A 24,586-nucleotide genomic window follows, 5' to 3' on the forward strand; every position below is an offset into this window, starting at 1 on the left:
TGTTCCCGGCTCAGTGAATCACACACCACATCTCAACCTCCTCTGGGTCCACTGGGATGCTCCCAGACATTCGTGGGACCCATCTGGGGAGGACCCTGCTCCTAACATCCAGTCTAGATTTATTCAGGGCCGGTTCAGCCCCATCTCTTGTGCCAGCACTGTCCTTCATAGCTTACATTAGCTCTTCTCCCTCCCTGATGTTTACCCCCTGGATATATTTATACAGAAGCAATCAGCTCTGCTCCCAGCCTGCCTTTTGCTAGACTAAACAAGCCAGGCTCTCCCGGCTTCCTCTCCCGCCACAGCCTCTCTCTTCCCCTCGCCATCCCTCTGCCCGCATCCCCCTGCCCGGCACGCACCACATCGGGCTCAATCCCCGCCGCTCCATCCCGCAAAGCTAATGAATAAACTAACGGTGCTAATTGGAGCGGGTGGGTGGGCTGAACGGGAAGCGCTCCCCTTGATTGCAGGCACTCCCTCTGGCCTGCCTGCGCTTTGCTCTTTACCTGTATTCAAAGGGTATTAAAAAAAATTAACAAGCCCTGACTACATAAAAGGAAGTTGCTGGATTTACAACCCAGCCTGCAGCTAGACCACCTTGCCTGCCGAGCAGGTTTGGACCAGGCCAAGTCTGCCATGGGAAACCCACTGCGGAGCGGCAGGGTGATACGGGAGGCTGACGGGGTGAGAGGAGACGGGGCTCCAGCCCCGCTCTGCACCGCAGCCCGGCAAGGCGGGCAGTGCCCTCCCGCAGCGGGACCCCGGGCTGCAGGCTCCGCATCGGCACTCGGAACCCGGATCCCAGTACGTTTGAGAATCCCAGCACACTGGAGAATCCCAGCACATTGGAGAATCCCACGTCAAAGGCAGGATGGCATCCCTGGAGCCTGAGGCAAATTCAGACGGGCTCGTTGCAAGCTCGTCTGTTATTTTGCTCGTCTGCTGCTGTTTCGTAGGAACTGCAGCACCTCGGCACCCTGAGCTGCGGCTGGGGGACGGAGGTGGCTGCATGTCAGCGGCAAAAGCAGCGGTGGCGGGTGCCTGGACTCCCTCCCGGGGGATGCTCCCGTCCGACACTGGCCTGTGGTTCATCTTTGACCGTTACACGCCAAATTCATTTAAGGGACATCCACCGTGCAGCGGGCAAATGTAATTGAGAGGAGCAGAAAAGCAGTTTAAAGATAGGCACAGAAGCCTGCGGAGCCTGAAAGCAGGCAGGAAACCCATCTTAAGCGCGTTCCTTCCTTTGAGGCTGAAGCTGAATCCCACAATATGTTTTCTTCCCACTAATGCTTGCCTAGCTTCCTTTGGAAACAATTTAGTCTCTGCCCATGGTAGAATGTTTTTATCCATTAAGAAACGGATATTTTAAAGAAACCATAAGTCAATCTGGACAGGGATTAGGAAGCAGCAATTCAGTGTATTTGCTGGGCCCATAATTCAGGACTTAACCTCAGAGCAGCCACGTTGCATTTCGGAAACAATAGGGCACTCGCTGCTTATGCCAAGAGGCTTCTTAAAAGTAATGTAATACTTTAAAAATGTATATTTAAAAAGAAAAAGAGAGAGAGAGAGAGATTTCACTTTAAATGCATATGGTGAGGCATTCTGCTGATGACTGGCCTACGTTGAAAACGTTGCGCTGGCTTTAAGTAATGGATTGGAAATCAAGCTGGTTAAAGCTGAGCAGTTTCCAGATCAGGAGATCTGAAAGCTCTTCGCCAGCAAAGACAATGTCTCCCAAACCGTTCAGCAGACGCTAAGGCAGGGAGAGGCAGGATGGAGTTTGCAAAAGGATCCAGCATTTACTGCTCTCCCTGTGAAGTCAGGGGAATTTGGTTTCGCTGGAGCACTATGAAGAGTGTGCGAGGGGATGTTAAGCGCATTAATCAAAACAGCTTGCTCTGTAACTGAGTAGATCAAATTTAAAATCACTCTGCAATTGTCCTCGTGTACGCAAGGCTCCTACATGTTGCCGGACAATGCACACAATTGCTTTTGAGTGGTTGAAGATGTTTCCACCACAAAGCTAGAACACAGGGGCCGGCTGCGTGGGCGGTCCTCCGCTGTTGCAATGGGAATAAAACGGTTCAGCATGAACCACGGCTGCAACACGGGCAAGGGCGAAGCGGCGCGCGGAGACCTGGGGGCTGCTAGGACCATCCCGGTCCTCCCCGTGTGTCTGTCACCGTCCCGCTTCCCCAGAGCAAGGGGACCCGGAGAAGTAGCCGAAGGCGGGCAGAAGCAAGTTCCTTTAACATCTTGCTTCACTTTTGAGAGCTACTTGATTTTTTTTTTGTTTTTTTTTTTTTTTTGTTAAGAAGACAAAACTCGAAATGAAGCAAGCACGCAAGGCTCTGGCTTCGCGTGCCCCGTAATAAGGAACCATTTCCAGCCATCCTAATGACAGCTTGCTGTCTCGCTGCAGAGACTGGAGAGCCGGGATTTCAAAACCTCAGATTTTCCAGACCTCACTGGGGAAGTATTGGGCCAAATCCTCAACGGGGGCAAACGGCTCTGCTCTGCTGAAGCCAGGGAAGCAGCACCAGCTGATGAGGGTCTGCCTGCCCTACCTGCCTGGCTGCCGGGCCAGATTCACACCGCAGATATACCAGGGTGAACCCCGAATTACCCTATTTTCCCCCCAACAGCAGTGGAAATGGGAAAGAAATCCAGTCTGTGGAGGGACGCAAACGTCTGTCCCGTTTGCAGGCAGGCACGGGAAGGGATTGATTCTCTGCCCCTCTGCATGGGGTAAAGTAAGATCGAAGCCACTGAGATTCCCTGACACTGGGCAGTCGGAAACCAGCGCGAGAGCAGGATCTGCCCCCTCGGCCGCGGCGCTGAGCGCGCTCTCCTCCCATGTTTCCTGGCATGCCCTTCAGAAACGATCGGTTTTCTCTTACCGGGAGGTTTTTGGTTTGAGACCATTTAACCTCAGGATGATCGTTTTACATGGGGGCTATTTATAACCTCCAGGGGCTGCTTTACTGAAAGTCTTCTGCAAATGGCCGAGGGCCAGATTCTTCTCCCATTTACACCAGCGTCCTTGCCGTGATCTCCACTGCGGCCACAGCCTTCGCTCCAGGGGAGGAAAGATTGGACTGGGCCAGAGCAAACACATCTCCGAAGGACCCCAATTCCTCCCAAAGATCAACAGCGTCTCCTACGTGTCTGTCTGCTTCACAGCCCAAACCCCACGCGCTGCGTTCAGGGATTTGAGGTGCCCGAATCCCTCCTCGGTGGCCAAGGCTCTTTCTGAGCATCTCGCCTCCCCAGCCGGGTTTTGCCAGAAGCGGATTAGGAAACGATGGCTCAAACTGCTCGGTCAGCAGAACCGGGAGGCCAACCACCTCCGGCACACGAGCGGAGGGCTGCTGGGCGTAGGTGCTCGCAGAGGGAAAACCTGCCCCTCCACCCTCCCTGGCCCCCTTCTAATCCCTGCGCAGGGATGCAAAGAAGCTAAAACCGATAAAGTTGGGAAGCACCCAGGTAAAAGATAGCGGGGGCCGGATGATGAACTCCAGCCTGCCCTTTTCGTCCCTCCTAACCGATATCTCGTTAGGCTTTTTTGCTAATCGGCTTCTCGTGTGTGTGTTACCTAAGAACGTGCCAAGTCGTGAGAATTACAGGCCTGTTAACTCCTGTGTTATTCTTGGCACGGGCCGGGCTCCACTTGCTGGGGTAAAAATTATGATCTTTGTGAATAAGCTGTGTGTGTGTGAGAGAAAGAGGGGTTTTTTTTAATTATTATTATTATGATTGGTTATAGCCGGTGCTGTGTCAAAAGGACAGGGCTGAGATTAAAATTACTGAGCCGCTTCTGCTCCCAGTTACGCTGGTAAGAGCCCACAGTCATTTTCAGGCAGTTCTTCCAACTTGGGAACGAGGGAGCCAAGAGCCGAGCGTGCACGAACTGCCTTTTGCAGCATTCCTGGTACTCTGGATTCACTCCGCAGGAATGATTTTAGATGGCTAATTTTGTGTGTCTCCACTCCTGCTGTCACTTGACATTTGGGAATTTGGCACAGACGGTAGCTTGTGGCCAGTTTCATTTTTTTTCTTGTTGAATTTGTGTCATCACCTGATTCTTTGCTCCAAACGACGCTCTTTGGGTTTCTGGCACTACAGGGGACCGGGCTAATTTAAAATACGCGTCTTTTTTTTTTCTTCCCCCAAGAATCTCTTTCTTTATTACACAGCCAATGGGACGAGCCTATAAAATTCTTTTTCTCTCTCTGCCTCTCGCTTTTTTTAACAAAAAATCAAATGATAATCCTCCACAAAATGCCCGGGTTCTTCTCTTAAACTGCGCTAATATCAATGAAAATTCCAAGCATAAAGATTTGCATTTCAATGAGAAATAAATTAAATTTTCGCTGTAATTTTGGGTTGGGAGGAGCGGGGCAGCTTTTACAGTTCAGGTAACGTTTTCGAACATGCTTTTGCGCTGGAGACACCCTCTTTTGCCAATGACAGCGAGGGTTTTTTTCCAAACATCTGCGTCACTTCTGAAAATACAGCGTAAAGGCGTTTGAAACTTTTCAGTCTGAACCCTTCCAATCACTAAAAACTCAAAAATGAAAACAGCTTAAATACTATCCCTTAAATCCCGTTAGTATTTCTGCCCGATTTTCAAGGGAAAACAACTCCGAGATGAAAGACACATGGAAAAGGAGCACGTTTCACGCGCGGACAGGAGAACGCTCGCTCTCTTCACACGTCGTGGTGGCGTCTGGCTGTGCTGAGAAGCGCAGCAAGCTGGGGGCAGCGGGGCAGCTGGATTATTTTCAAGCGCAATGCTTAATTTGGAGGGGGGGGGGAAAGGGCTGAAATTCAGATGCATGGGAATGAGCAGCCCGACCTCTCTCCCGGGTAACTCCGGTGGCAATTCCTCCCTCTTTCCTGGCGCCAAGCCGCGATGCAGATTCACGGGGAAGGCCCGAGGGGTCGGCTAAGCCGATGGCAAATATGGGAAGAGCAAAGCCTCTGTGTGTGTGTGTGTGTGTGTGTGTGCGTGTGTGCGCGCGCACGCGTGCGGCCGTGCAGGTGTGCATACGTGTGGGGAATTATGCTGGAGTCGGGTGATGGATCACCAGACTTGGCATAAACACAATGCAACAAGATAAGAAACCATTTGGATTAGCATGTAAAGTATAATACACCCTTTCTAGTTGACGCTTAACCGTCTACGCCTTCATGTCAAAGAAGCTACTGGATTCAAAGTACGTTGCTCTGATCTCCCGCGCTGAAACTGCTCGGTTTTTCCTAGATCTAATGGTGCACAGAGCAAAACCACCCGGATTTATGATTCAGAAGCCGTCTGCTGATTTAACGGGTGCAAAAAGGCTTCCAGAGTCAAGAAACCCAACCAAACCTGGCCTGTCCCTGAAGCCGGGCTCCTTACCCGGGGGAGCGCTGGACTCCAGCCCTACAACACCATCCGGAGGGAAGTTAGCTCGGCCGGGATGGCTCTGCTCCCTGCCCGCCCGCGTCGGGAGCACGAAGGTTTGGGGTGCGACGCCAGACTGGGGCACACAGCCAGTTACCTTGTATTGGAGTTTGAGCCTGGGACCCAAAGTGGCTCGGGGTGCTGAGGGATCCGCGGGGGTTGGGTGTTGTTGGGGTGACTCTCATGGACTGGCGCAGCCGTTCCAGCTCCCCGTAGCGGTCGGTGAAGGGTTTGGCTTGGTCTTCTAGCTTTTGTCTGTGCCCTGGAACATGATAAGAGAGTCTGATATCTAATCAGTTACCCTTTGGCTAGAGCGCCCTGGTTAAACACAAAGTCAGCGCAGTCGCTGTCTTCGTGGTTTGCTATTATTGGCATGGGGGTAACGCATGGCAGCCCCGGCAGAGATTGGCTCTCCAGGGGCTTTGCACAGCCCACACCCACGGGAAGACCTCGCGGTTCAGACAGCCGAAGCCTGCTGAAGAAGGGACACAGCCTGGAGGTCCCAGATCATCCGACAAGTTAGCGGCGGATCAAGGAGCGGGATGCATGCGCTGGGGTCAGGGTGCCCTGCGCCGTGCCCAAGCGACCAGCCTACACCAGCCCTCACTTGCTCCGAACACGGAGGGGAGACACGTGCAAGGCAGGAGGAACCCCATCTCCTGGCAAGGTGGTGACTGGGGAACCAGCAAACAAAATGTTGAATTTTAAACATTTTCTATAGCGTTTGCTCAGTGCACAAAGAACAAACGCTCGTCTCGCTCCAGCCCCCTCCCCAGCTCTGCCCACCCAACGGGGCCAGAGCCAAGCAGGGCTGGAGGAGGCGCGGAAGCAGGGATGGGAGCCCTGGTACCACACCTTGGCCATCTCACTTCGCTTCTTTCTGTTCCTCTTTTCCTACCCGTAAAACGGGGAGACTATTCACCTACCTCCCTCAGGCAGGGCAGCAACTAATGAGCATTTGTAAAGCACTCCCAGCTCCTTAGGTAGCAGCTGCTGGAACAGGGCAATAATTATTAAATTTATGCTAATTGTCCTGAGGCAAGAGGCGCATGAAATACACTTGATACATAACTTTCGCATTTTACTATATTAATCATCGCCGAATGGCTTCACTCTCTCTGGGCCAGATTCCAGTCTCAGTTACACCCGCACAAAGCTGGAGGGACTCCAGAGAAGCCGGAGCTGCTTCAGTTTTTACATCAGTGCCGGGTTCAGACCTTGGACTCTCCTTGTTCTTTACCTGCCACAGCCAGACGGCTGTGCAACACCCCCCAGCTCATTGCACCTGCCATGAAAGGACCTTCCCAAGGTGGCAAACGCCTTATCCCGGCATAATCGGGAGCAGAGCTCGGGGGCATTGGAGGTGTGCAGGCACGCCGGGGAGGTAGGAGAGGAGCTGGGAAGAAACCCTTCTGCAGCTCTTCTGAGAGCTGAGCCTTATCAGATCCAGCCCTCCAGCCCGACATCCACCGAGTCAAGCTCAGTTCTCGGTGGCTTTTAAGAAGAAAAGCGACACTTTTGAAAAGCGCAAAACGCAGCCACCTCTTGCTCGCACCCCTCCTTCCCGCCCCCCCTCACATCTGCCGTAGCGTGAGCTCGGTGTCAATTTATAGCAAAGTAACAGAAAGTCCCCAGACTTCCCCCTCTTTAAATCTGATGTCTGATATCTTCTGATCTCGCGTTTGCTTGGCTCCTCGCGCTCAGGCTGCCCTTTCCTGGCTGCCCGTGGAGACGCCGGACGGCTTGGATGGGAGGAGAGAGCCTCGACTCCAGAGGGGATTTCCCGCTCCCAGCTGAGCTCCCTGCCCCGGCATTGCTCCAGGGGCGTCCCAACAGCAAACCACCCCCAGCCACAGTTTTTGAGGGGCTGTGACCCTCCCCTGGGAGCTCCACATCCAGGTGAGCCCCACCATCCCCCCCAAACTCCATAACCCCCAGGCTCCCGGGTGTGTAAAACCCCAAACCGAACCACAACGTGCTGACACCAGCGAGCAGAGCTTGGTCAGGATGAACTCCCAGCAGAAAGCAAAACCCAGCGGTATTTTCAAAATAGATTTTCCCTGCTGTGTGAAGGGAACCTCAAATCAACACCCTAAACTATCTCTTCCAATCTCTGTGCATCCCGAGACCTCAGGCATCTCTGCGTTATCCGAGGGCCTTCGGAGACGCGCGCAGCATCTGTCACACGGTGTTTGCGCTTTCCCCAGGGGGGAACCCGTGTGCAGTGAGGTGTCGTGTTTTGGTCCACATTTTATTATTTCAGTATGCATTTGAGCCCAAAAGAAGAAAGATAGGTTTACGTTTTACCTTCGCCCAGTTTTCTCAGACAGAGCTTGGCGGAGAAGTCAAAAGGACTTCAAAGGCCAAGTTCCACAGAAATTTAAGGGAAATTAAATTCTCTGCCTCTATCTCAGCTGAAACCCTATCCTGCGGTAGTATCTGGCATGTGACGGAGAAAATCCCGAAAAATAAATCAAGTGATCTCTATGCTGATAGTGTTTTTAAAGATTATTCAGCCGTACGACTTAACCCAGGGCTTTATGTGGCTGCATCATGCTGCAGTGTGGTTGCTCCGGTCCCCGTGCTGTCTGAACGCAAACGCAGCCCTGTGGGGGTTTTTAAGCCTCGAGTAAATAGCAGGGCTGTGCTTACACCCTCCAAAAGGGGCTGGTTTGCGGGGAGACCCAGCAATTACCAGTAAAAACCCCAAAACCCTGAAACTATCCTTGATAAAAAGAAAGTAGAAAACTTGATGCGAATACAAGTCAAGGCAGACGCAGGGGCTCATTTAGGAGCGACAACCCAGAGGGGAGCTGCGGTGGGGTCAGGACCCTTCCCGGCACTCCTAGACCCTCTCCGGTTCAGATCCCACTCCTTCTCCACTGGTGGGACCTGGCAGCGCTAAACCATAAGAAAAAAGGCAGCGAACGAGTTAAAAAACCACCAGCGTGGACTGCCAACCCGCTTTGGTACAGGCTGTCTCCCCAGGACTTCCTGCCGCTTGTCACTTAGAGCTGGGGACGTCAGACTTTGTCACGCAAGAGAGAATCGCTATTAATGGGTTTCTTTCATCAGAACAACCTGAGCTTTTTAATTTCTGCAGTGGTTGGCTTCATTAAAAGCCCTTCCCCATCTACCCACAGCTGTCACGGAGAGGAAACCAATGCCGTCAAGTGAACAATAGCTCATACCTTAGAGAAGAGGAAGGTGGTTTCTAGCTTAACCCAAGGACTGACTCAAAGCCTCCCGAAGCCAGTGGGCGGATTTTCAATCGACTTTGAACCGCTCCAGACCTCATCCCGAGAAATCTGTCGGAGAAGTCTTACTCACCCCGACCATGCGAATTTTTGGGGCATGAAACCTGCCGTTGGGCTGGAGCTTTTGCAGTGCGTTTCCAGCTGCGCTAGCGCTGGCTTGCAGGTCAAGATTTACGGAAACAACAGTCCTCAGTGCTATAAAACGACGGCAGCTGCTGACCTTGGGCACTTCTTGTCAACAGTGCAAGGGTTTTAATGCTGGATTGGGTTTCTGAATCAGTTAACTCCGATATTGAGTATGACATGATGTAAACATTGACAGATCACCTACGATCCTGATGTAATAACAAGATCTGTATCAGCATATCAAACAAACGATCCCATTGAACACTTCCCAGCTGGAAGAGCCGATGTGAATTTGACACTTTAGGCCAGTAATAAGAAGCATACTGGAAGTTTTGGGTGTTTCCTTGGAATGCAGGCAGCGAAACAGTGTGCGCCGCACTGGAGCTCAGGCCCTCAAAGCTATGATTTAAAGACATGCTTTCTGCATTAAAACATTTCAAAGACCAAACAGATCCTGCTCTTCCTTCTGCAAGTGTGCAACCTGACGTGGCTTCCGAAGCTGGCACCTGGATGGGGTTTCCAGGCAGTGGGGAGGCTGCCCATGGTGTTCACCAAAAGCAGCTTATTTCCCCAGATTACGGAGATGCAGAATTTAAAGTTGATCAAAGGTAGAAAGGGGCTCCAGGAACTTCATGGCTTGAGTGATACCAAAATCTCAGTGCTGGCAGATTTGATTTGAAAAAACACCTTCTGGGGTGTCCTGATTAATCTGTATTTAGATGTAGATGGGGTTACAGTTGGGAGAGACGAGGAACTACAGCCTGCTCTCTGCCCTCGCCAGGTTTGGATTTGGGTGTCACGTTCATCCCTGTCCCCGCCGTAGCTCCGTGCTACCAAAGGACGGGGGAGCAGATGGTGGGAAGTGGCTTGGCCCTCCCCAGACGTCTTGCTGCGAAACGCTGGCGGCAAGCTGGAGCGAAGGAAACGCGGAGCGTTTCAGCTCGGGGGGGGGATGTTCATTAACACACACATTTGCAGATCATTTCCTCAGCTCCGCCGAGGAGGAGACAAGAACCAGGAGACGGTAGCGTGGGCTGGGGCAGCAGCTCGAGCCGAGCCACCATCCACCTTCAAAGCAAGGCTCCATCATCCCACCGGCAAGCGCCCGCCATCCTCCACCCAAGGCTCTGCTCAAAGGCGAACACCTTAGCTGAGAAGGAGCTCACCAGGAGCCGCCTGTGCAACGATGCTGCACGCAACCCGGTGGCTTAGTCTCTACACGTCTGTGAGAACGGACCACAAGAAAGCAATCAGCAGTGGATAAAATTCCGTCTCAATGCGCAAAACACCTTTCAAATCCCTCCTGTAGCCCTCAAAATAGGTACTTCAGAGAGACACGCCAATCCTCTACAGAGGGTTGAATTTTTTCCCAGTCTGAGTCTCGGCTAGACTATCAAGTCCCAGCATGTGCTCCAGAAACAAGCCACATGTGAAACGCCTGTGTTATGGGAACAGCAGGCCTGTCCCTTACAGCAGATGTTGGGGTGGTTTCATCTTTGCACACCTATAATGCAAGATGTGAACATCCCTCAGGTTTTCCCTGGAAAACCCACCTCCAGCTCGAGACTCTCCATGGGAGATTCCCAGCCAAGAAGAATTTGGTGGAGCCCCACAGCCAGCGAAAGAGGGAGGGAGGACAACCTGGAGGGGAGGACAGCGTGGAGACGGGAATCGGGCTGCCCGGCAGCTGGAAGGGACTCAAACATGACATCTCCATGGAGGATGGTGGAGATGGACGTAGATGATGGAGATCTCCACCAAGCTCCGTTGAGCGGCAGCAGCTGGCAAGCGCCAAGGCAACTTCAGCCCGGCTTCTAAAAGTTGAAGCCCAGAAGTTCACAGGAGGGAGCAGGAGGAAAATGTTAGAAGGAACCGTCTCTTCTGCTGCCGAACAAAGTCAAGCACAGATAACTCATTATTCACATGTTTGAAGTTGGCCTGCTTACGCCATTTGGAAAGAGAATCAGTCACGGCGAGGCTTTGCTTTGGTTTCCTCTGGCTTTCGTGAGACACTACCGCTACTGTCTTTCTCCAGCTTGGAGAGAAAGGGGAGTGTGTCGCAATGCGCCTCGGCTCGCATGTCCTGGCAGAGGATTTACACCGACTTGAACAACGAAAGGAAAATAATATTTAAGGGGGTGGGGGAGAGAATGAAAATAAAAATAAAATTAAAAAAAAATAAAAAAAAAGGGCTGCTAATTTATAAAGCTTTTTTAGCCGGTGGTGGTCTGAGATGAATTGGCTGCCTCTAAAAGGAGGAAAATAAATATCCCTCTTTTTGAAGGAAATAGGCTGGCTCCCGGCCAGCTGGCAGGAAGCAGAGAGATATGTTGCATTTACAGTAGGTTTTTTTACTGTCTGAAGCTCCAGCAGCGGGAGAGATGTTCGTTCGAGGCAGCCTGGTATTGATTAGCTGCCTTTGCAAGCCCCTCATCTCCTCTCGCTTATGGGTCGGTCCCTTGACTTCGCCCCGGCCCCTCTCCCTGCCCGCCCTGTGACGGGAGGCCTGGCAAGCGGGGGGCAGCTTCTGATACACCCTCTTATTCCCCTGGGAGACCCCAAAACCAAGCCCTCCGGAAGGAAAACAAAGCAGGCCGTTAATTCCAACATTTAAACAGAAATCAAGGGGAGCACTCCCAATACGTCCTGGGCTGCGAGAGCCGTGGCCCGTGTTCATATCAAAAGGAACATCACACCCAAATTTCCATGCAACTTCAGCACAAATCCCCGAAGGACACGGGCTCCCCATTCCCAGCGTTTCAGCGGGGAGGCTCAGGCTTTCTGGATTTGCAAAATACTTAGAGCACTTCCCGGCACAGGTAAAGCTGGGGGCATGCTCGGCAGCAGGCCGGGTAAAATTCATCAGGTTTTAGCATTCATCCCGCTCTGCCTCGCCGAAAACCCCGCAAGTTCTTTCCTGCACCTTTCCGTCCCCAAAGACCCCTGAAAACCTGACTCTGAGCCCGCAGAGGGAATTAGGTGGGTTTTAAAAGTTTCGATTTGCAGATCTGAAAATTTCACCCGGTGCGTCGCAAACGAGCAGATCGGTGCGCGTCTGCGGGAAACACAGCAGCTTTCATACCGGGGTGCAAAAACCACCAGCCCCGCTGACTTCTCTGCAGTTGCCCCCCTTTTCCAGGAAAAGGGCCAAATTCATTTAGGGGCCCGTGATCCAGTTCTCATGGCATCGGGCAAAACCCCGGATTCGAAGGTCTCAAAGCTGGGTGCTTGGGAGGGAGCAGCCAGATCTCAAGCACCTCCAGCTGGTATTGCCTCAGCCGCGTCTGGGATCAGGTTTTCAGCTGTCGCTACGCAGATCAGTGGAGCGATGCCAATTTACAGGCAGTTAATGCCTGCTATCTAACAACCTGAAATGGGACCAGCGCGGCACCGGCAGAGCTGGTTTTTCCCAGTTAACAACCTGTTCCATTAGGGCAAGCGCATCAAATTCCTGTGGGTGACACTGGTTAAGGATACTCTGCCCGGGACGGGGAGGACCATCTGCTGGGTTCAGACCTGCGCGAGGAATGTGCCGGGGTTCAGCTAATGGATACGAGACGCATCTGGCGCCGCGGGGCCACGCAGCAGCCCGCTGGGTCCAGCGGCATTTCGCCAGCCGGTCCCGCGCCCTTGGTAACACCGCGCAACCCGCATCAGACCCAAACTTTCCCAAGGTTTCGAGGATGCTGAGCGCTGGGTTTCCCCTTTGCCCCAGGACAGAGCTGGAGCCGAGCCCTGACATTTGAATGTTAATATCCCCCGATCCCAGGATTGAGCTCCAAGCTCCATCTCCAGAGGCTGGCTGGTATGTCGGGTAATTACAGCTCCTGATGAGCTTTGCCAGCGCACACAACGCAACGGCTATAAGCGAGAGCCCCAGAGCAACGCTACCTGCGCGGCACCCTTAATCCTCTCTGCAACGCCGCTCCTCCAAAGCCAAAAAAGCGGAGCTGTGCACGGGGTAACCGCAGGACGGGGGTCTGTGCTCGGCTCCGCGGCTGCGGGCAGCACGGGGATGGGATGCGCTCGGCCGGGAAGCTTCGTGGCACAGGGCTCGGCTGCTCGGCCCCTTCCCGCTGCCATCGGCCTCGGTGCAAGGGCTCGGAGGCTGGGACGGGCACCAGGGATGCTCTTTGCTCGTTGCGTCCCTCTCCTTCCCTCCCCTCGCTCCCCCTCTCCCACCACACTGCGTAGATTCACTGGAAAGAGCAAGATAAAATAATGCAAAATCATGTCTGAGCACCTTCCGCTGCAGGATATGATTTATCTCTGGCTGATTGCAGAACAGGTGACTGGTCTCCGGCAGCGGAAGAGAAGGGTCTTAGGAACTAAATTTCATCTCACTCTGAGTCAAATCCTCTTCCTCCCTCCGCCACATCATTAAAGTGATTGGTTGCGCTGATAAGCCCTTTTGAGAGGGAGAAACGAGATGTGTCCTGCCCTGACATCTGATGTGATCTTGTGGTTTTGTTTGATAGTTCTGGTCCTTCAGCTGTTGTCTTCCCTGAAATGAAACTTGCCTTTTAGCATTGACTTTTTTTTTTTTCCCTCCTCTTTTTTTTTTTTTTTTTCTCTCTTTTCCAATCCGTGACCCTTCGCACTGTCCTCCCGAGCCTGCAAATCCTGCCCGAGGGAAGCGGGGCCGCCTTGGATTAATACCCCAGTAACATGCAGTCCCATCAGCATGATAACTGCCCCCCAACGGCAGCCTCCCCGTACGTGCAACACTCCCACATCACCCGCGGGTTCTTAAATCCACTTTACAAATGGGGAAACTGAGGCACGGGGCAAAACATGCCCCTTTGCGAAGGAGCAAAGCTCACCAAGATCCTTGCCGCAATACTCCCAAATTCTCCTTTTTAGTGCCGCCATATCCCGACACCTGCATCCCAGCCCAGGACCTGGATTCCTGGGCCACGCAGGAATTCCTTTCGCTATTTATCTGTACAGCACCCGGCACAACTCGCCCCCGGCATCAAAATGCCGCCAACGTCCGCTTCTGGAAGAAGCCTTCGATGAAACTTAATTCCCTAAACATCCCCCATCCCCCAGAGGACCCTTTTGCTCCAGTTTAATCTCTTCCAAAGACACTATCAATGCCCGCTTCTCCGATTCGGATTTAACGTCGAAGCCGGAGCGGGTATGCCTCTTCCACCCCAGCTGAGAATCGTGCCCTGGGGTTTTCCCCGAAGCTTTCAAAAGCAGGAGGTGTTGCAACCAGTTTCAACAAAGATTTCTTTGTACAACGCGAGCAAAAATCATTTCCCCGGTCTGACTCCCACTACTGCACCGCTTAGAAAATATTGGTCATTTTTAAGCGAAACGATTTTGAAGTTATTATGCGCCAGGTGATTATAAAAGGAGAAGTGGAACCTACTATACATGGCGAATAAAACAATGAGAGGGGTGAATTTACTGGAGCACGTATCATTTTGATTGCTCTATTAATACTCTTTTAGGGGCTGGGATTACAGCCCGGGTGACGCAAACCCATCGCTTTATGCGCCGTCGGGCCGCCTTTGTCCCCGCTCCGCTCTCCCCGGGGAATGCCCTGCAAGACTCCCCCGGGGCTCCCCCGTGCCCTGCCGAGGAGGGGACAAGGTGACCCCCCATGGGGCTGGGGGGTCTCACACCGCCCGACCCATGGAAAAGCAGTGCCGGGCTGGTTTCCTCCCTGAGGGATTTTTATCCACCCTCCGCAGTGCTGAGCCCCGACTCCCCCTCGCCTCGTCTTTGCAGGATCGGGCCCCGAAGGGGTTAAGTGGATAGAGGTGAATAGAAATTAGAGGAGGAGGTAGTTTAACATAATTGCTTGCAATGCATGTATCAACAGCGGTCCCGAACTGCCTCTGCAAGAAAACAATGCCCTGGACGGTCTCGGCAGATACCAAAGGGTGCAAATTTCCCCGCTGGGATCAAAACACATTTAGCGATGGGAATACAAACAGAGAAACCCTCCTTTCGCAGCAAGTACCGATTTGCAAGGGCTCCTGCATGAACTCGGGAGCCCCGAGCATCGCGCCGGCGTCTCCTCATCCCTCCCCACCCCGGGGCCGGCGGCTGCCCCATCGCCCGCGGGACGACTCCGTGCTCCCAGAGCTGCGGCTTCAGCCTCGTCCTTTGCCTTCCCCCGGCCGCTCGCTGCAAAGGCCGCGGTGAACGGGGCGTTCGGGAGGTTGTTGAGGGATCTGGTGGACAGAGGGTGAGAGCGGGTGGTGGGTCGTGCCCCGCTGGAGCTGCCTGGAGGGGCGTGCAGAGGCGGCAGCGATGCCGTGCCGTCCTCCCAGCCCCTCGCCCCGGCCGGTGTTTGCTTTTCATTTGTCTCCATCCAAAGAACAAATGGGACAGGGAAAGGTGGGATGGAGCTGGACGGTTGGGGTGGCCGGGGCTCTTGGGTTCAACTCATGCCGGGTCCATGCAAGTGCCCCATCCCAGGCACCAACAACCCTGATGGCAGCCAGAGGGACAGCAGAGAAAAAGCCGATAAAACTAAAATATTAAAATACCTTGCATTCCCCCTGAGGATTTTCCAAACCTGCCTTGTTTCAGGACACCGCCAAAAATCCTACACCCCATCCCAAGCCCTTTCCCTCCTCCAGGTAGGACCCTCCGTGGGGCTGGGTCGAAGCGGGGAGAAGCAGAGACCCACGAGCTCTGCACAGGCTCCGTCCGGCAAAACCGGAGGCTGGAGCACGGCTGGGATTAGCCTGATGTCCCCAGGCTGTGTCATCCGCCTGTGCCCAAGGGCCACCGCGAGGAAGCACCATGGCAGGTCCCTCACCAGCGATGCCGGAGCTCCCAGGTGGCCGCACGGAGCCCGAGGGATTTCCCTAAACATCCGTCTCAAACGGCTGCAGCGTGTCCAGAGCAGAGCTTTAATAGGGAAGCGAGAAAGTGTCACTCAGGATTTCCTCCTCTTCCTCCCCAGGGAAGGGGACGGGTCTCGAAAAGTGGGAAATCAGCATATTTTAAGCACCGCATTTTAAATTAGAACAAATTATAGCAATTTTACATTGACAAATGGCTGTCCAGGAAGCGGTGAGGTCATTTTTTTATTTAAATGATCCTGTTGGTTTGATTTACTTGGTTTTCTTTTTTTTTTCCCCTTCTTTCCTTGTTTTTCCCCTCTTTTTGTATTTTTTCTTTCCCTAATTCCCGGACAAACCGGGAAACGTCTGTATATTTATATCTAGGCTAAGGACAAGCAGGGGAATAAAACAAAAGACCCAAATAATACCCAAAACTATCACCCCACGGGAGCACTTCAGCACTGAGCCTGCTTTTAATTACAGAAACATCTCAAGTTCAAGTTTTAGGCATCCCCACGAGGAAGCCTTTTTGCCAAGATAAAGATCTGGAATCGTACAATACTGGCACGGCGCAGCCCCCGTCCTGGGTCTCCCTTCGAGCTTCTGAGAAGCGCAAGACCCTCTAATAATTTATTATCTCTTCGCCAAGCACTTGCCAAAGCCGTAGCAAATCTCCCGGGGTGGCAGCGCCCGGGGCACGCTGCAGACCGCGGGGTCCCAAAATTGCCCGTAGGAATAGGGCAATAGGGAATTATTTTGCTCTTACTCCTCTTTGGCTCCCGTCCCATCCCCTCTTCCTCATCCTCGCCTATTTTAGGCTGTCCCTCGCTGACCTGCGCCTGTATCTGCCACTCTGTAGATCCCGATTTCCCCAGGTGCCAGGAACGGGAGAGCTACAGATTTTATTTCCCCATCCGTGACATCCCGAAGGGCCACGACGCATCGCCCCGAGCCTCTCCGCAGCGCGCCCGAGCCCCGCACGGCTCCTCCCGCTCCCCGTCCCCTCTCCAACTTGCTTCCAATCAGAACAAAACCACGAGAAAAACTTTTTTCCCCCTGACCTGTGGATTTACACAATTCCCGCCCCCCCCACCCCCAGCACAGGTCCATGCGACGAAGCATCCCGAGACTGGCCCGTCGGGCTGGGAGGCACACGGCAGCGCTGCCGTGGGGTTCCCAGGATCACCCCCATTCCCAGCTGGGGGGCACACGGCAGCGCTGCCGTGGGATTCCCAGGATCACCCCCATTCCCAGCTGGGGGGCACACGGCAGCGCTGCTGTGGGATTCCTGGGATCACCCCCATTCCCAGCTGGGGGGCACACGGCAGCGCTGCCGTGGGATTCCTGGGATCAGCCCTGCTCCCCAGGAGCAGCTCTGCCTTTCCCAAAGGTGCCGGCAATTCCCCTTCCATGAAGCTCGGTGTCCGGCGGGGCTGGGATGCGGTGGGTGAATTCATGGATCAGCCACTTTTCTCAAAGGTAACGGGAATGTTCCCACTTTGCCTTCCTCTCTTTTTTTTTTTTCCCCTCAAAACGGTGCAAATGAGGGAAGCCCTGAAGAGCTGCTCTTCCTTACAAGCAATTACCAAGGAGTCAGAAATCCCTCCCGGAGCCACCGGTGACAAAAGCCATCACAACCAAGAGTTAGCACGGAAATCACCGACCCCGCAATATATTAAACACATCGTTTTGTACTTTTGATGGCGTTTAAGCCATTAAGGCAAGAAAATACGGCACTGCACGGGCTCGGCTCTGGGCAAGCTGCCTTCAAATAACTGCTTGGGGGCCGTGGGGGCACAGAGATGGTCAGGGGGGGTCGAGCCCGGTGCTGAGCCGAGAGGGTGGCGGAGAGGGATATCGCTGTCACCTTCCCGGTTAAAGCACGGCAGCTTCCCAATGCGGGAAATGCAAATCCCGCGTGCTCGGCCTCCCGCCACGTCCCCCCCCAGCCCAAAATCTGCAGGTCAAATTGGGCGGGATGGGAGGCTCGAATCAGCGCGGGATCAGTTCATGGGGGTTTCCAGCTGTCAGCATCATCCCGGGGGCTCTACTGAGCTTATTCTGATTAACGGGGCGGAACGTTGGAATATTGCGCCTCTTCGCTCTTCCCTGAGTTAAATGGGGTTTAAGTTTTGCTATTTCTGGGAGTAAATCTCAGACTCCTCCACAGCCATGAGGGGAAGTAGCAGGGGGGGGCATGTCTTGCCTCGCTAGCACAGTCCCCCGCATCCTTTTCCTCTCTAGTCTCAAACTGGAGCATCCACTAGGAGGAAAAAAGACAACCCACGGCACAGACTCCTCTGAACTCCAAGAAAAATGGATTCAGATGAACCCTAAATGAATTAAAATTAAAAAAAAAAAAAAAAAAAAAAAGTGAGAAAGGCTTTTTCAGGGTGGTTTGCAGACGCGCCGGGGTTCGGGGAACCGGGGCGGCGCTGGGCGTGGGACGAGAGCCGAGATGGGGGTGAGATAAGGGGGTGTGGGCAGCGGGGCCGAGGTGTGCCCGGGCAGGACGGGGTGGTTCAGGGCGCTGCTTCTATCAGCAGGGCTTCGAGGTGGCTGGAGAAGCCGCAGCAAGGTATGTGTCATCCCCGGTAAGCGCTGGTACAACCCTCCCTCCTCCCCGGCTGCCACCGGGGCAGCGCAAGCGACGCTGGAAGAAATGCCCTTACAGCGGGGCTGGGGGCACCCAGGGCCACGGGCACCCTCCTTCTGCAGCCACCCCAGTGACAAAGTCCTCTTCCAGCTGGATTTACAGACAGGATTTTCCCCTTTACCGTCAATCTTTCTCCCAGTTTCTCACTTTTTTACCCCATATTGAAGCCAAGACCCCCAGCACGGGGTGCTCAAGGGCAGCCAGCACCCAAGCCGCAGCCTTGCGCCCACCAACTGCCACCACCCTGGGGACACAGATGCCACTGACACCTTACACAGGCACCGACGAGGGGGTTTCCACCCTCCGCAGATCCCAAACTCTTCATTTCCTAGCCGGGCCGCGGCTGGGGCTGACGTCGCGCGTGGGGGGCAGGCGGGGAGGGAAACCCTCACCCAGCTGAGGCTCTCGAAAATACGTAAGCAAAAAGCGGCGGTTCTTGGAAACGACTCAGAGCCGTGGGAGGTGAGAAGCCTTTCCACCCACCGGCTACGTGCCGCGCGAGGAGGGAGCCGGAGCCACGGACACCCGGCTGTCCCCTCCGGGGTGGCACTGCTCCCAGCACGGCCCCATCGCTCCCTCCCCAGGGTCATGGCGAGAAGGAGCCTTTTGGGGAGGAAAACCGGCCAGAGAGGGGATTTGTGCCTGTGCAGGATGGGGCCCAGCCAGAAAAGCCCTGCAGGGACAGGATGGAGAGGGGATATGAAATGCTCGTCTGGCTGGGGGGAGCCCACCCATGAGCCCCCTCCTCGTCCCAGCCCAAGCCCAGCAGACGCTGCAGTGTGTGGACGTGCTCCTGGCACTTACTGTGGTCACACTCAGCGGGGACACGACCGAAAGCACCGAATCTCCAACGCACGCACCCAAAACGAACAGGGGAGGAGACACCAACCACCATCACTGACACCTCCGCGAGCATTCCCACCCCCCCGGCCCCCGGCCCCAGCGCGCGGGGCTCTGGGCACGCTCTGGGCACAGAGGGATGGTTTGTACCCCAGATGAGCAGGGCTGGGTATCGCTGTGCTTCCCCACACGGGTTATGGTGGGTCACCAAGTCCCCTTGGTCTCCTTTTCCTCCTCGACACGGCGGCCAGGACAGCAGGGGTGGGGTGGGAACCAGAAACAAGGGGTTAAGGGCAAAGGGGATTTATAAAGGTTAAGGAAGACTGCATGGCAGCAAGAAAAAAAAAATAAGTCAAAGAGGAGGAAAAAAAAGGCATTTAAAGGGAAAAAAAAAGGAAAAAAAAGACTTTACACAAGAGTTCCCAGGAGATGGGGATGAAGGGGCCGGTGCTGCCAGGGGAGCTGGGAAGAGGTGGGAGCGATGGAAGGGGAGGGAAGGGGAAGGCAGCCAGCAGGTGGGTGTGATGGGGGAGGCCCTGGTGATGCTCCCATTTACCCAGGAACTGCCTGAACATCCCTGTATAGCTTCCAGCTATTCATTTTTCCACGTTCTGCCTCTCGTGGATTATTTCGCCAGCAGCCGGGGATAGGAGAGGGCTTTGCACCAGGGCTCGGCCGAGTCGGGCTCTGGCTCAATAAAGAGCTGCAGAAAAGTGGTGGTGGGGGGAGAAGGAAATTCCACAGGAAGTTCAAATATTTTATTACTTCCTGTTTGTACAAAGTATGTCAACACTTGGCACCCGCTGCGCCATTTGTTTAGAGCTAAGGTGTCAAGTTGAAAAAAAAAACAAAAAAAAACCAAACCCAAAACACATCCTTTTTCTTTCCAGATCTGACCCAGAAAGAGCCTGAGCACGAGGGAAAAAAAAAAAAAAAAAAAAAAAAAGAAAAAAAAAATCTCTCGGAGCGAGCAGGGCACGTGGAAGGAGCCTGGCGGGGGATTCCCAGGGACGATGGCGGAGCCACCGACATGGTGGCTCGTTATCAGCCCCCGGCGCTGCTCCTGGCTTGGCTGCGGGTCCTTCAAACAGGGCGCTTGGGGGTCTTCAGCCCCACGGTCCAGCTCTCCTGGTCCGTCCAGGCTCCATCCCCCAGCCCCGCGAGGGGCTCTGGCCATCACCTCCCTCCCTTTTCCCTGGGATTTCTCACCCGACTCCACTCGATTTCAGACTCCTCAGAAGTTTTTCTGGGCGCAGCTTTAGTTGAAAAGACTTGCTCAAGGGCTGAGATGAAGCGATGGGACAGGGGTGGGAAATTAATGGGATGCTCAGAGGTGGGGCACGGAGCCCAGCCGCGTTTCTGACCCAAAAACCCCCACGAGAACAGTTGCTGGAGGAATTTCGCCGCATCTGAGAAGACGATGCCCAGGGCTTTCCCAGGATACCAAGACAAATGGCCGATTCTTTCCACATTTAAGGGTGCTTTTCTGCCCGCTCACCCCAGCCCCACATCCAGCCTCCAGCTCCGGCCGGCGCCGATCCTGCACAACAGCAGCCAACGCGCACCGTGTCCCGCTCATTTGCAATGCTACGGCCAAGAAGGGGGGAAAAAAACCCCATATATTTTCCCGCACACACATACATATGCATTTAACATATATATATATGTAAAAAAGTATATATAATATACACACACACACACAAAAATTGCAATTCCTGCTGGCAGCTCTCACCGACCGAAGCCAAGCAGGGGACAGCAGCGCGAGCCGTCGTGTTGGGCCAAAGTTAGTGATTATCGAGGCTTTCCCGGCTCCGGCTGCCGGCCGGTGAGCCCATGGGTGCCGGAGCACCGAGGGGTGCTATGCCGGAGAGCCACCCAGTGGCAGGATAACCAGGAAAAACCATGTTGGTTTTCCACGAGCGAGCCCGGATCATTTTGCAGCCGGTATTTCCACGCCAAGAGTTTTTGTAGAAGACTGCAGGGTCGGAAGGGCAAAGGGCATGATTTCATTATTATTTTTTTTAATTTCAGGCTCATTAGAAAATGTAAACCAACACGGTGTGGCAAAGACGGGTTTTTCATTTTTTTTCTTTTTTTCTTCCGACGCAAGGCGCTGTGTTTTCACCAAACATGAATTTAGGCCCCAGGGTCAAACTGGGCACCGAAATGTGACGTTTTACTGCCAACAAATCTATGATCACGTGAAAAAAAATATAATCCAAAAAACCCACAACTTGGGTCTTAAACTCCTTTGATCAGCAATTTATGGGCTGGGGGGCTGCAGGGATGGGGGAAAAGATGGACCTTTGGGGTCCATTCTGACCTTTGGGCAGAAGCAGCGAAGAGACGTCGTACAGACCTCCCTAAGGAGCCTACACCTCCGGCACAAACGTTTTGAGGCCCATAAATCAGAAAAAAAAAAAAAATTTAAAAAAAAAAAAGAGAAAACTGCTGACCTTGCAGCCCGGGACGGCGTCCTAGGGAGGGCATCCCTCGGGCACACCAAGCCAGAGCCAGGACAAGCCGCTCCATCCTCCGGTTTTGCCTAATTACGCCAAACGAAGGCACGGCCCCAACCCAAACGGCGCAGGGCGAGCGTGCCCAGGGCTCGGCCCCCTCCAGCTCCCTGGCCTGGCTACAAAGCCTTCGCCTCCCTATCGGAAAAATTAAATTAAAGATGGGGAGCGATGGGCCGAGGTGTTGAAATTCCGGAGGAGCGGGTGTGATTCAGCAGGGGTTTGGCGAGCGCCGGCTATCGCTGGAGTCAGAGCAAACCAAACGCTAAGAGTAGTAACTATCTCGCCTTGTATTATTATTTATGTATTCCTGATGATTATTATTATTAGAAAGGCGATCCGATGCGGCAGATAAAGGGCTGAGCCAGGAGTCAGGAGACCTGGTTTCTATTCCTGACCTGGAAAAGTTGTGAAATACCCTGCCCAAACCCTGCCTGCTTCCCAATCCCTGGCTGAGCCCCTTCCCACCGCGACCCACGCCTGGGACCTGCCTTGGGTTTCTGGCTTAAAAGAAGGAAAAAAAACCCGACCCAACAGCGTTGCATCGCCTGGATGCCGGCTTGGCAAATCCAGCCTGGCAGCTCAACAAGGTTGAGCTCTCGCGCTCCAAAATTAAAAAAAAAAAAACAAAAACCAAAAAGTCAAGGGGGAAGGAAAACCCAACGAGCCCCGATGCAAACCAAAGCCCTTCGCCGAGGGAGCGGCCTCCGCCTGGCCCGACATCAAGGGGCGCCCATGGCCCAACGACAGCATCAACAGAAAATATTTTCTAAAGCATATTTAGAAGGATCAAACCGTTTCCCTTCAATTTGGGCACCAACAGCTTTACACGCAAAGGGAACAAACTCCGCATTATAGTCCCCCCGGGGTGGTGCCGAGGGAGCAGGAAGGTGAAGCCGGAGCAAAAAGCCGGAGACGGAGGCCCTGGGGATGAGGTCCCGCCGCACAGGGGGTCCCGCAGAGCAAATAACCTTGATGGGAAGAGGAAACTCCTCCAGCCGAGAGCACCGGAGCATTTCCCCCGCGCTCCTGGGATCGCGGGAGGTGCCAAGGTGAGCTCAAACCAGCTAAAAAACAATCCGACGAGGGCCGTTGGCAGCAAAGAGCCACCCTCAAGCCAAGAGGCACCGTCCTGCACCCAGCGGGGCCGACTCGGTCAAAACAAAATGACATTTCTTGCGGTTGAATCGTCTCTTTGGTTTTTCTCAAGCCCCGCAGCCCCCGCCTGCCGGCGCTGCCAGCCGGAGCCTTCTGCCACCCGAAAGCGAAACCTCCGCCAGCCAAAAGGGGAAGGTGCTCTCCCAGCAATCCCGGCAGGCAGGCAGAGAAAAGCATGGCGCGGAGGAAACCTGCAAACATTTTTCAATTCAGTAATCGGCACATCAGCCTCCGAAGCCGGGCACGGCATCTCTGGCTTTGTAACCCCCCCAGCAATGCCCTGCGCCCCACCGGGTTTGAATCCTCTGTATTTTTGTTGTCGGAACCCAAAGCATCTTCCCTACATCCCAACCGTCGTGGGGACTGGAGCTATAAAACCACCCCTCCACGATGGGGTACGGAGCGTGGTGAGAGCAGGGACATGCTTCTATTTAATCCGCGCGGAGAAAATAAAAGCAGCTGAGCCGTGGCCACCGCAGCGCGCGTCCTCGGGGCTCATTTGGCCACGCCGGCTTGTTAGCCCTGCGCCCTACAAACGATGCCGGCCCCGGCTGGCTTTGCCCAGCCGCAGGGGCATCCTGCATCCTTTGGCCACGGAGATATCGGCCCCCTGCACCCCCCCACCCAGCCCCTGCACTTCTCAGCGCCAGCCAAATAAAATACATCACTTACTTCGTGGCTCCCGGGGTCCGTCCACAGTCACTTTAATGGCTCGGTGGTAGGTGGCGACTTGGGTGGGGTTGGTGAACACGGTGATGGTCAGGGTGAAGCTTTTTCCTAAGGATGGGGGAGGGGGGGGGAGAAGAGAAATGAGGATATTCAGATATTCACGTAGGCTCAGCTCTTGTGGGAGCGAAAGGCTCCTGGCTGGAGCAAGCTCAGACACAAATATCCACATCCACCGAACTCCAACACACACATCATTTAATTTTATGAGCCATTATTGCCGAGACACAAAGCTCGGCCGGCTCCCGCTGGGGTTCAGCCGGCTGCAGCGGAGAGAGCTTGGACCCGGTTCAGGGCAGGAGCCAGGACCTTCTCGGATGCAAAAGTCGCTTGTCCCCCCCTCCCCTGCCCTGTCCCCATATCGACCCCTTCACACACAGCAGCTTCCTGGTGCCTTCCCGCTCAGATGCTTCCCCTTTTCCCGTGGGAATCCAGCCCTGAAACATGGCACTGGACCCCATCTGCGAGGGATGGGTTTGGGTCCTGGCGCCCACGGGATGCTCCTGCAGGAGGAGACTGGGGAGATGGCACCAGTCTGCAGGCCCCGGGCGCTGCCGTTTGGTGGGGAAACCTGGTGGCTTTGGCCCCGCAGATGCATCCACACGGGGACGGTTGGAGGGGAGCTGCACCGGGCTCTCAGCCGTACGGGCACCCACAGCCCACCTATGGGGGCGCAAGGGCCAGAAATTGGAAATTGCAAAATGGGAACTGAATCCAGACAGCTTTGGCCACCAGAAGTGGCCACCACACAGGTGGCCCCACCGGCTGCGGGGACTGTCCCCCTCTCCCAGCCCTGACCAGGCAGCGGGAACCCACTGCAGGGAAAGGGCTTGGATACCATCATGGGGGCTTTCAGGGACGCTTTTGAAGCACCGAGCTTGTCACCTTTCTTTTAAAAAAATAAAATAAATTAAAAAAGGGGTAAAGCAGTGAAAAAGTCTCTGGGGAGGCCAATTTGGCAAGAAGAAAACAGTGACCCCTCGCTCCAGCAATACAGCGTCCCATCCGCAGCCCGAAAACGCTTTCGGCATTGCGCAGGGTGTTAC

General features: G+C 54.2%; 1 protein-coding gene across 1 annotated transcript in view; it reads right to left on the reverse strand.

Moving 5' to 3' along the window:
* RUNX3 (RUNX family transcription factor 3) overlaps nt 1-24,586 on the reverse strand; it is a 40,236-nt gene that overhangs the window by 9,971 nt on the left and 5,679 nt on the right. Inside the window, exons 3-4 of the mRNA XM_074563155.1 lie at nt 23,487-23,591; nt 5,550-5,714 (exon numbers count right to left, since the gene is read on the reverse strand). Of these exons, the coding sequence (XP_074419256.1) occupies nt 5,550-5,714; nt 23,487-23,591 (270 nt within the window). The remainder of the gene's footprint in view (nt 1-5,549; nt 5,715-23,486; nt 23,592-24,586) is intronic.

Source organism: Larus michahellis, chromosome 19, assembly GCF_964199755.1.
Source record: "Larus michahellis chromosome 19, bLarMic1.1, whole genome shotgun sequence".
Classification (NCBI taxonomy): Eukaryota; Metazoa; Chordata; class Aves; order Charadriiformes; family Laridae; genus Larus; species Larus michahellis.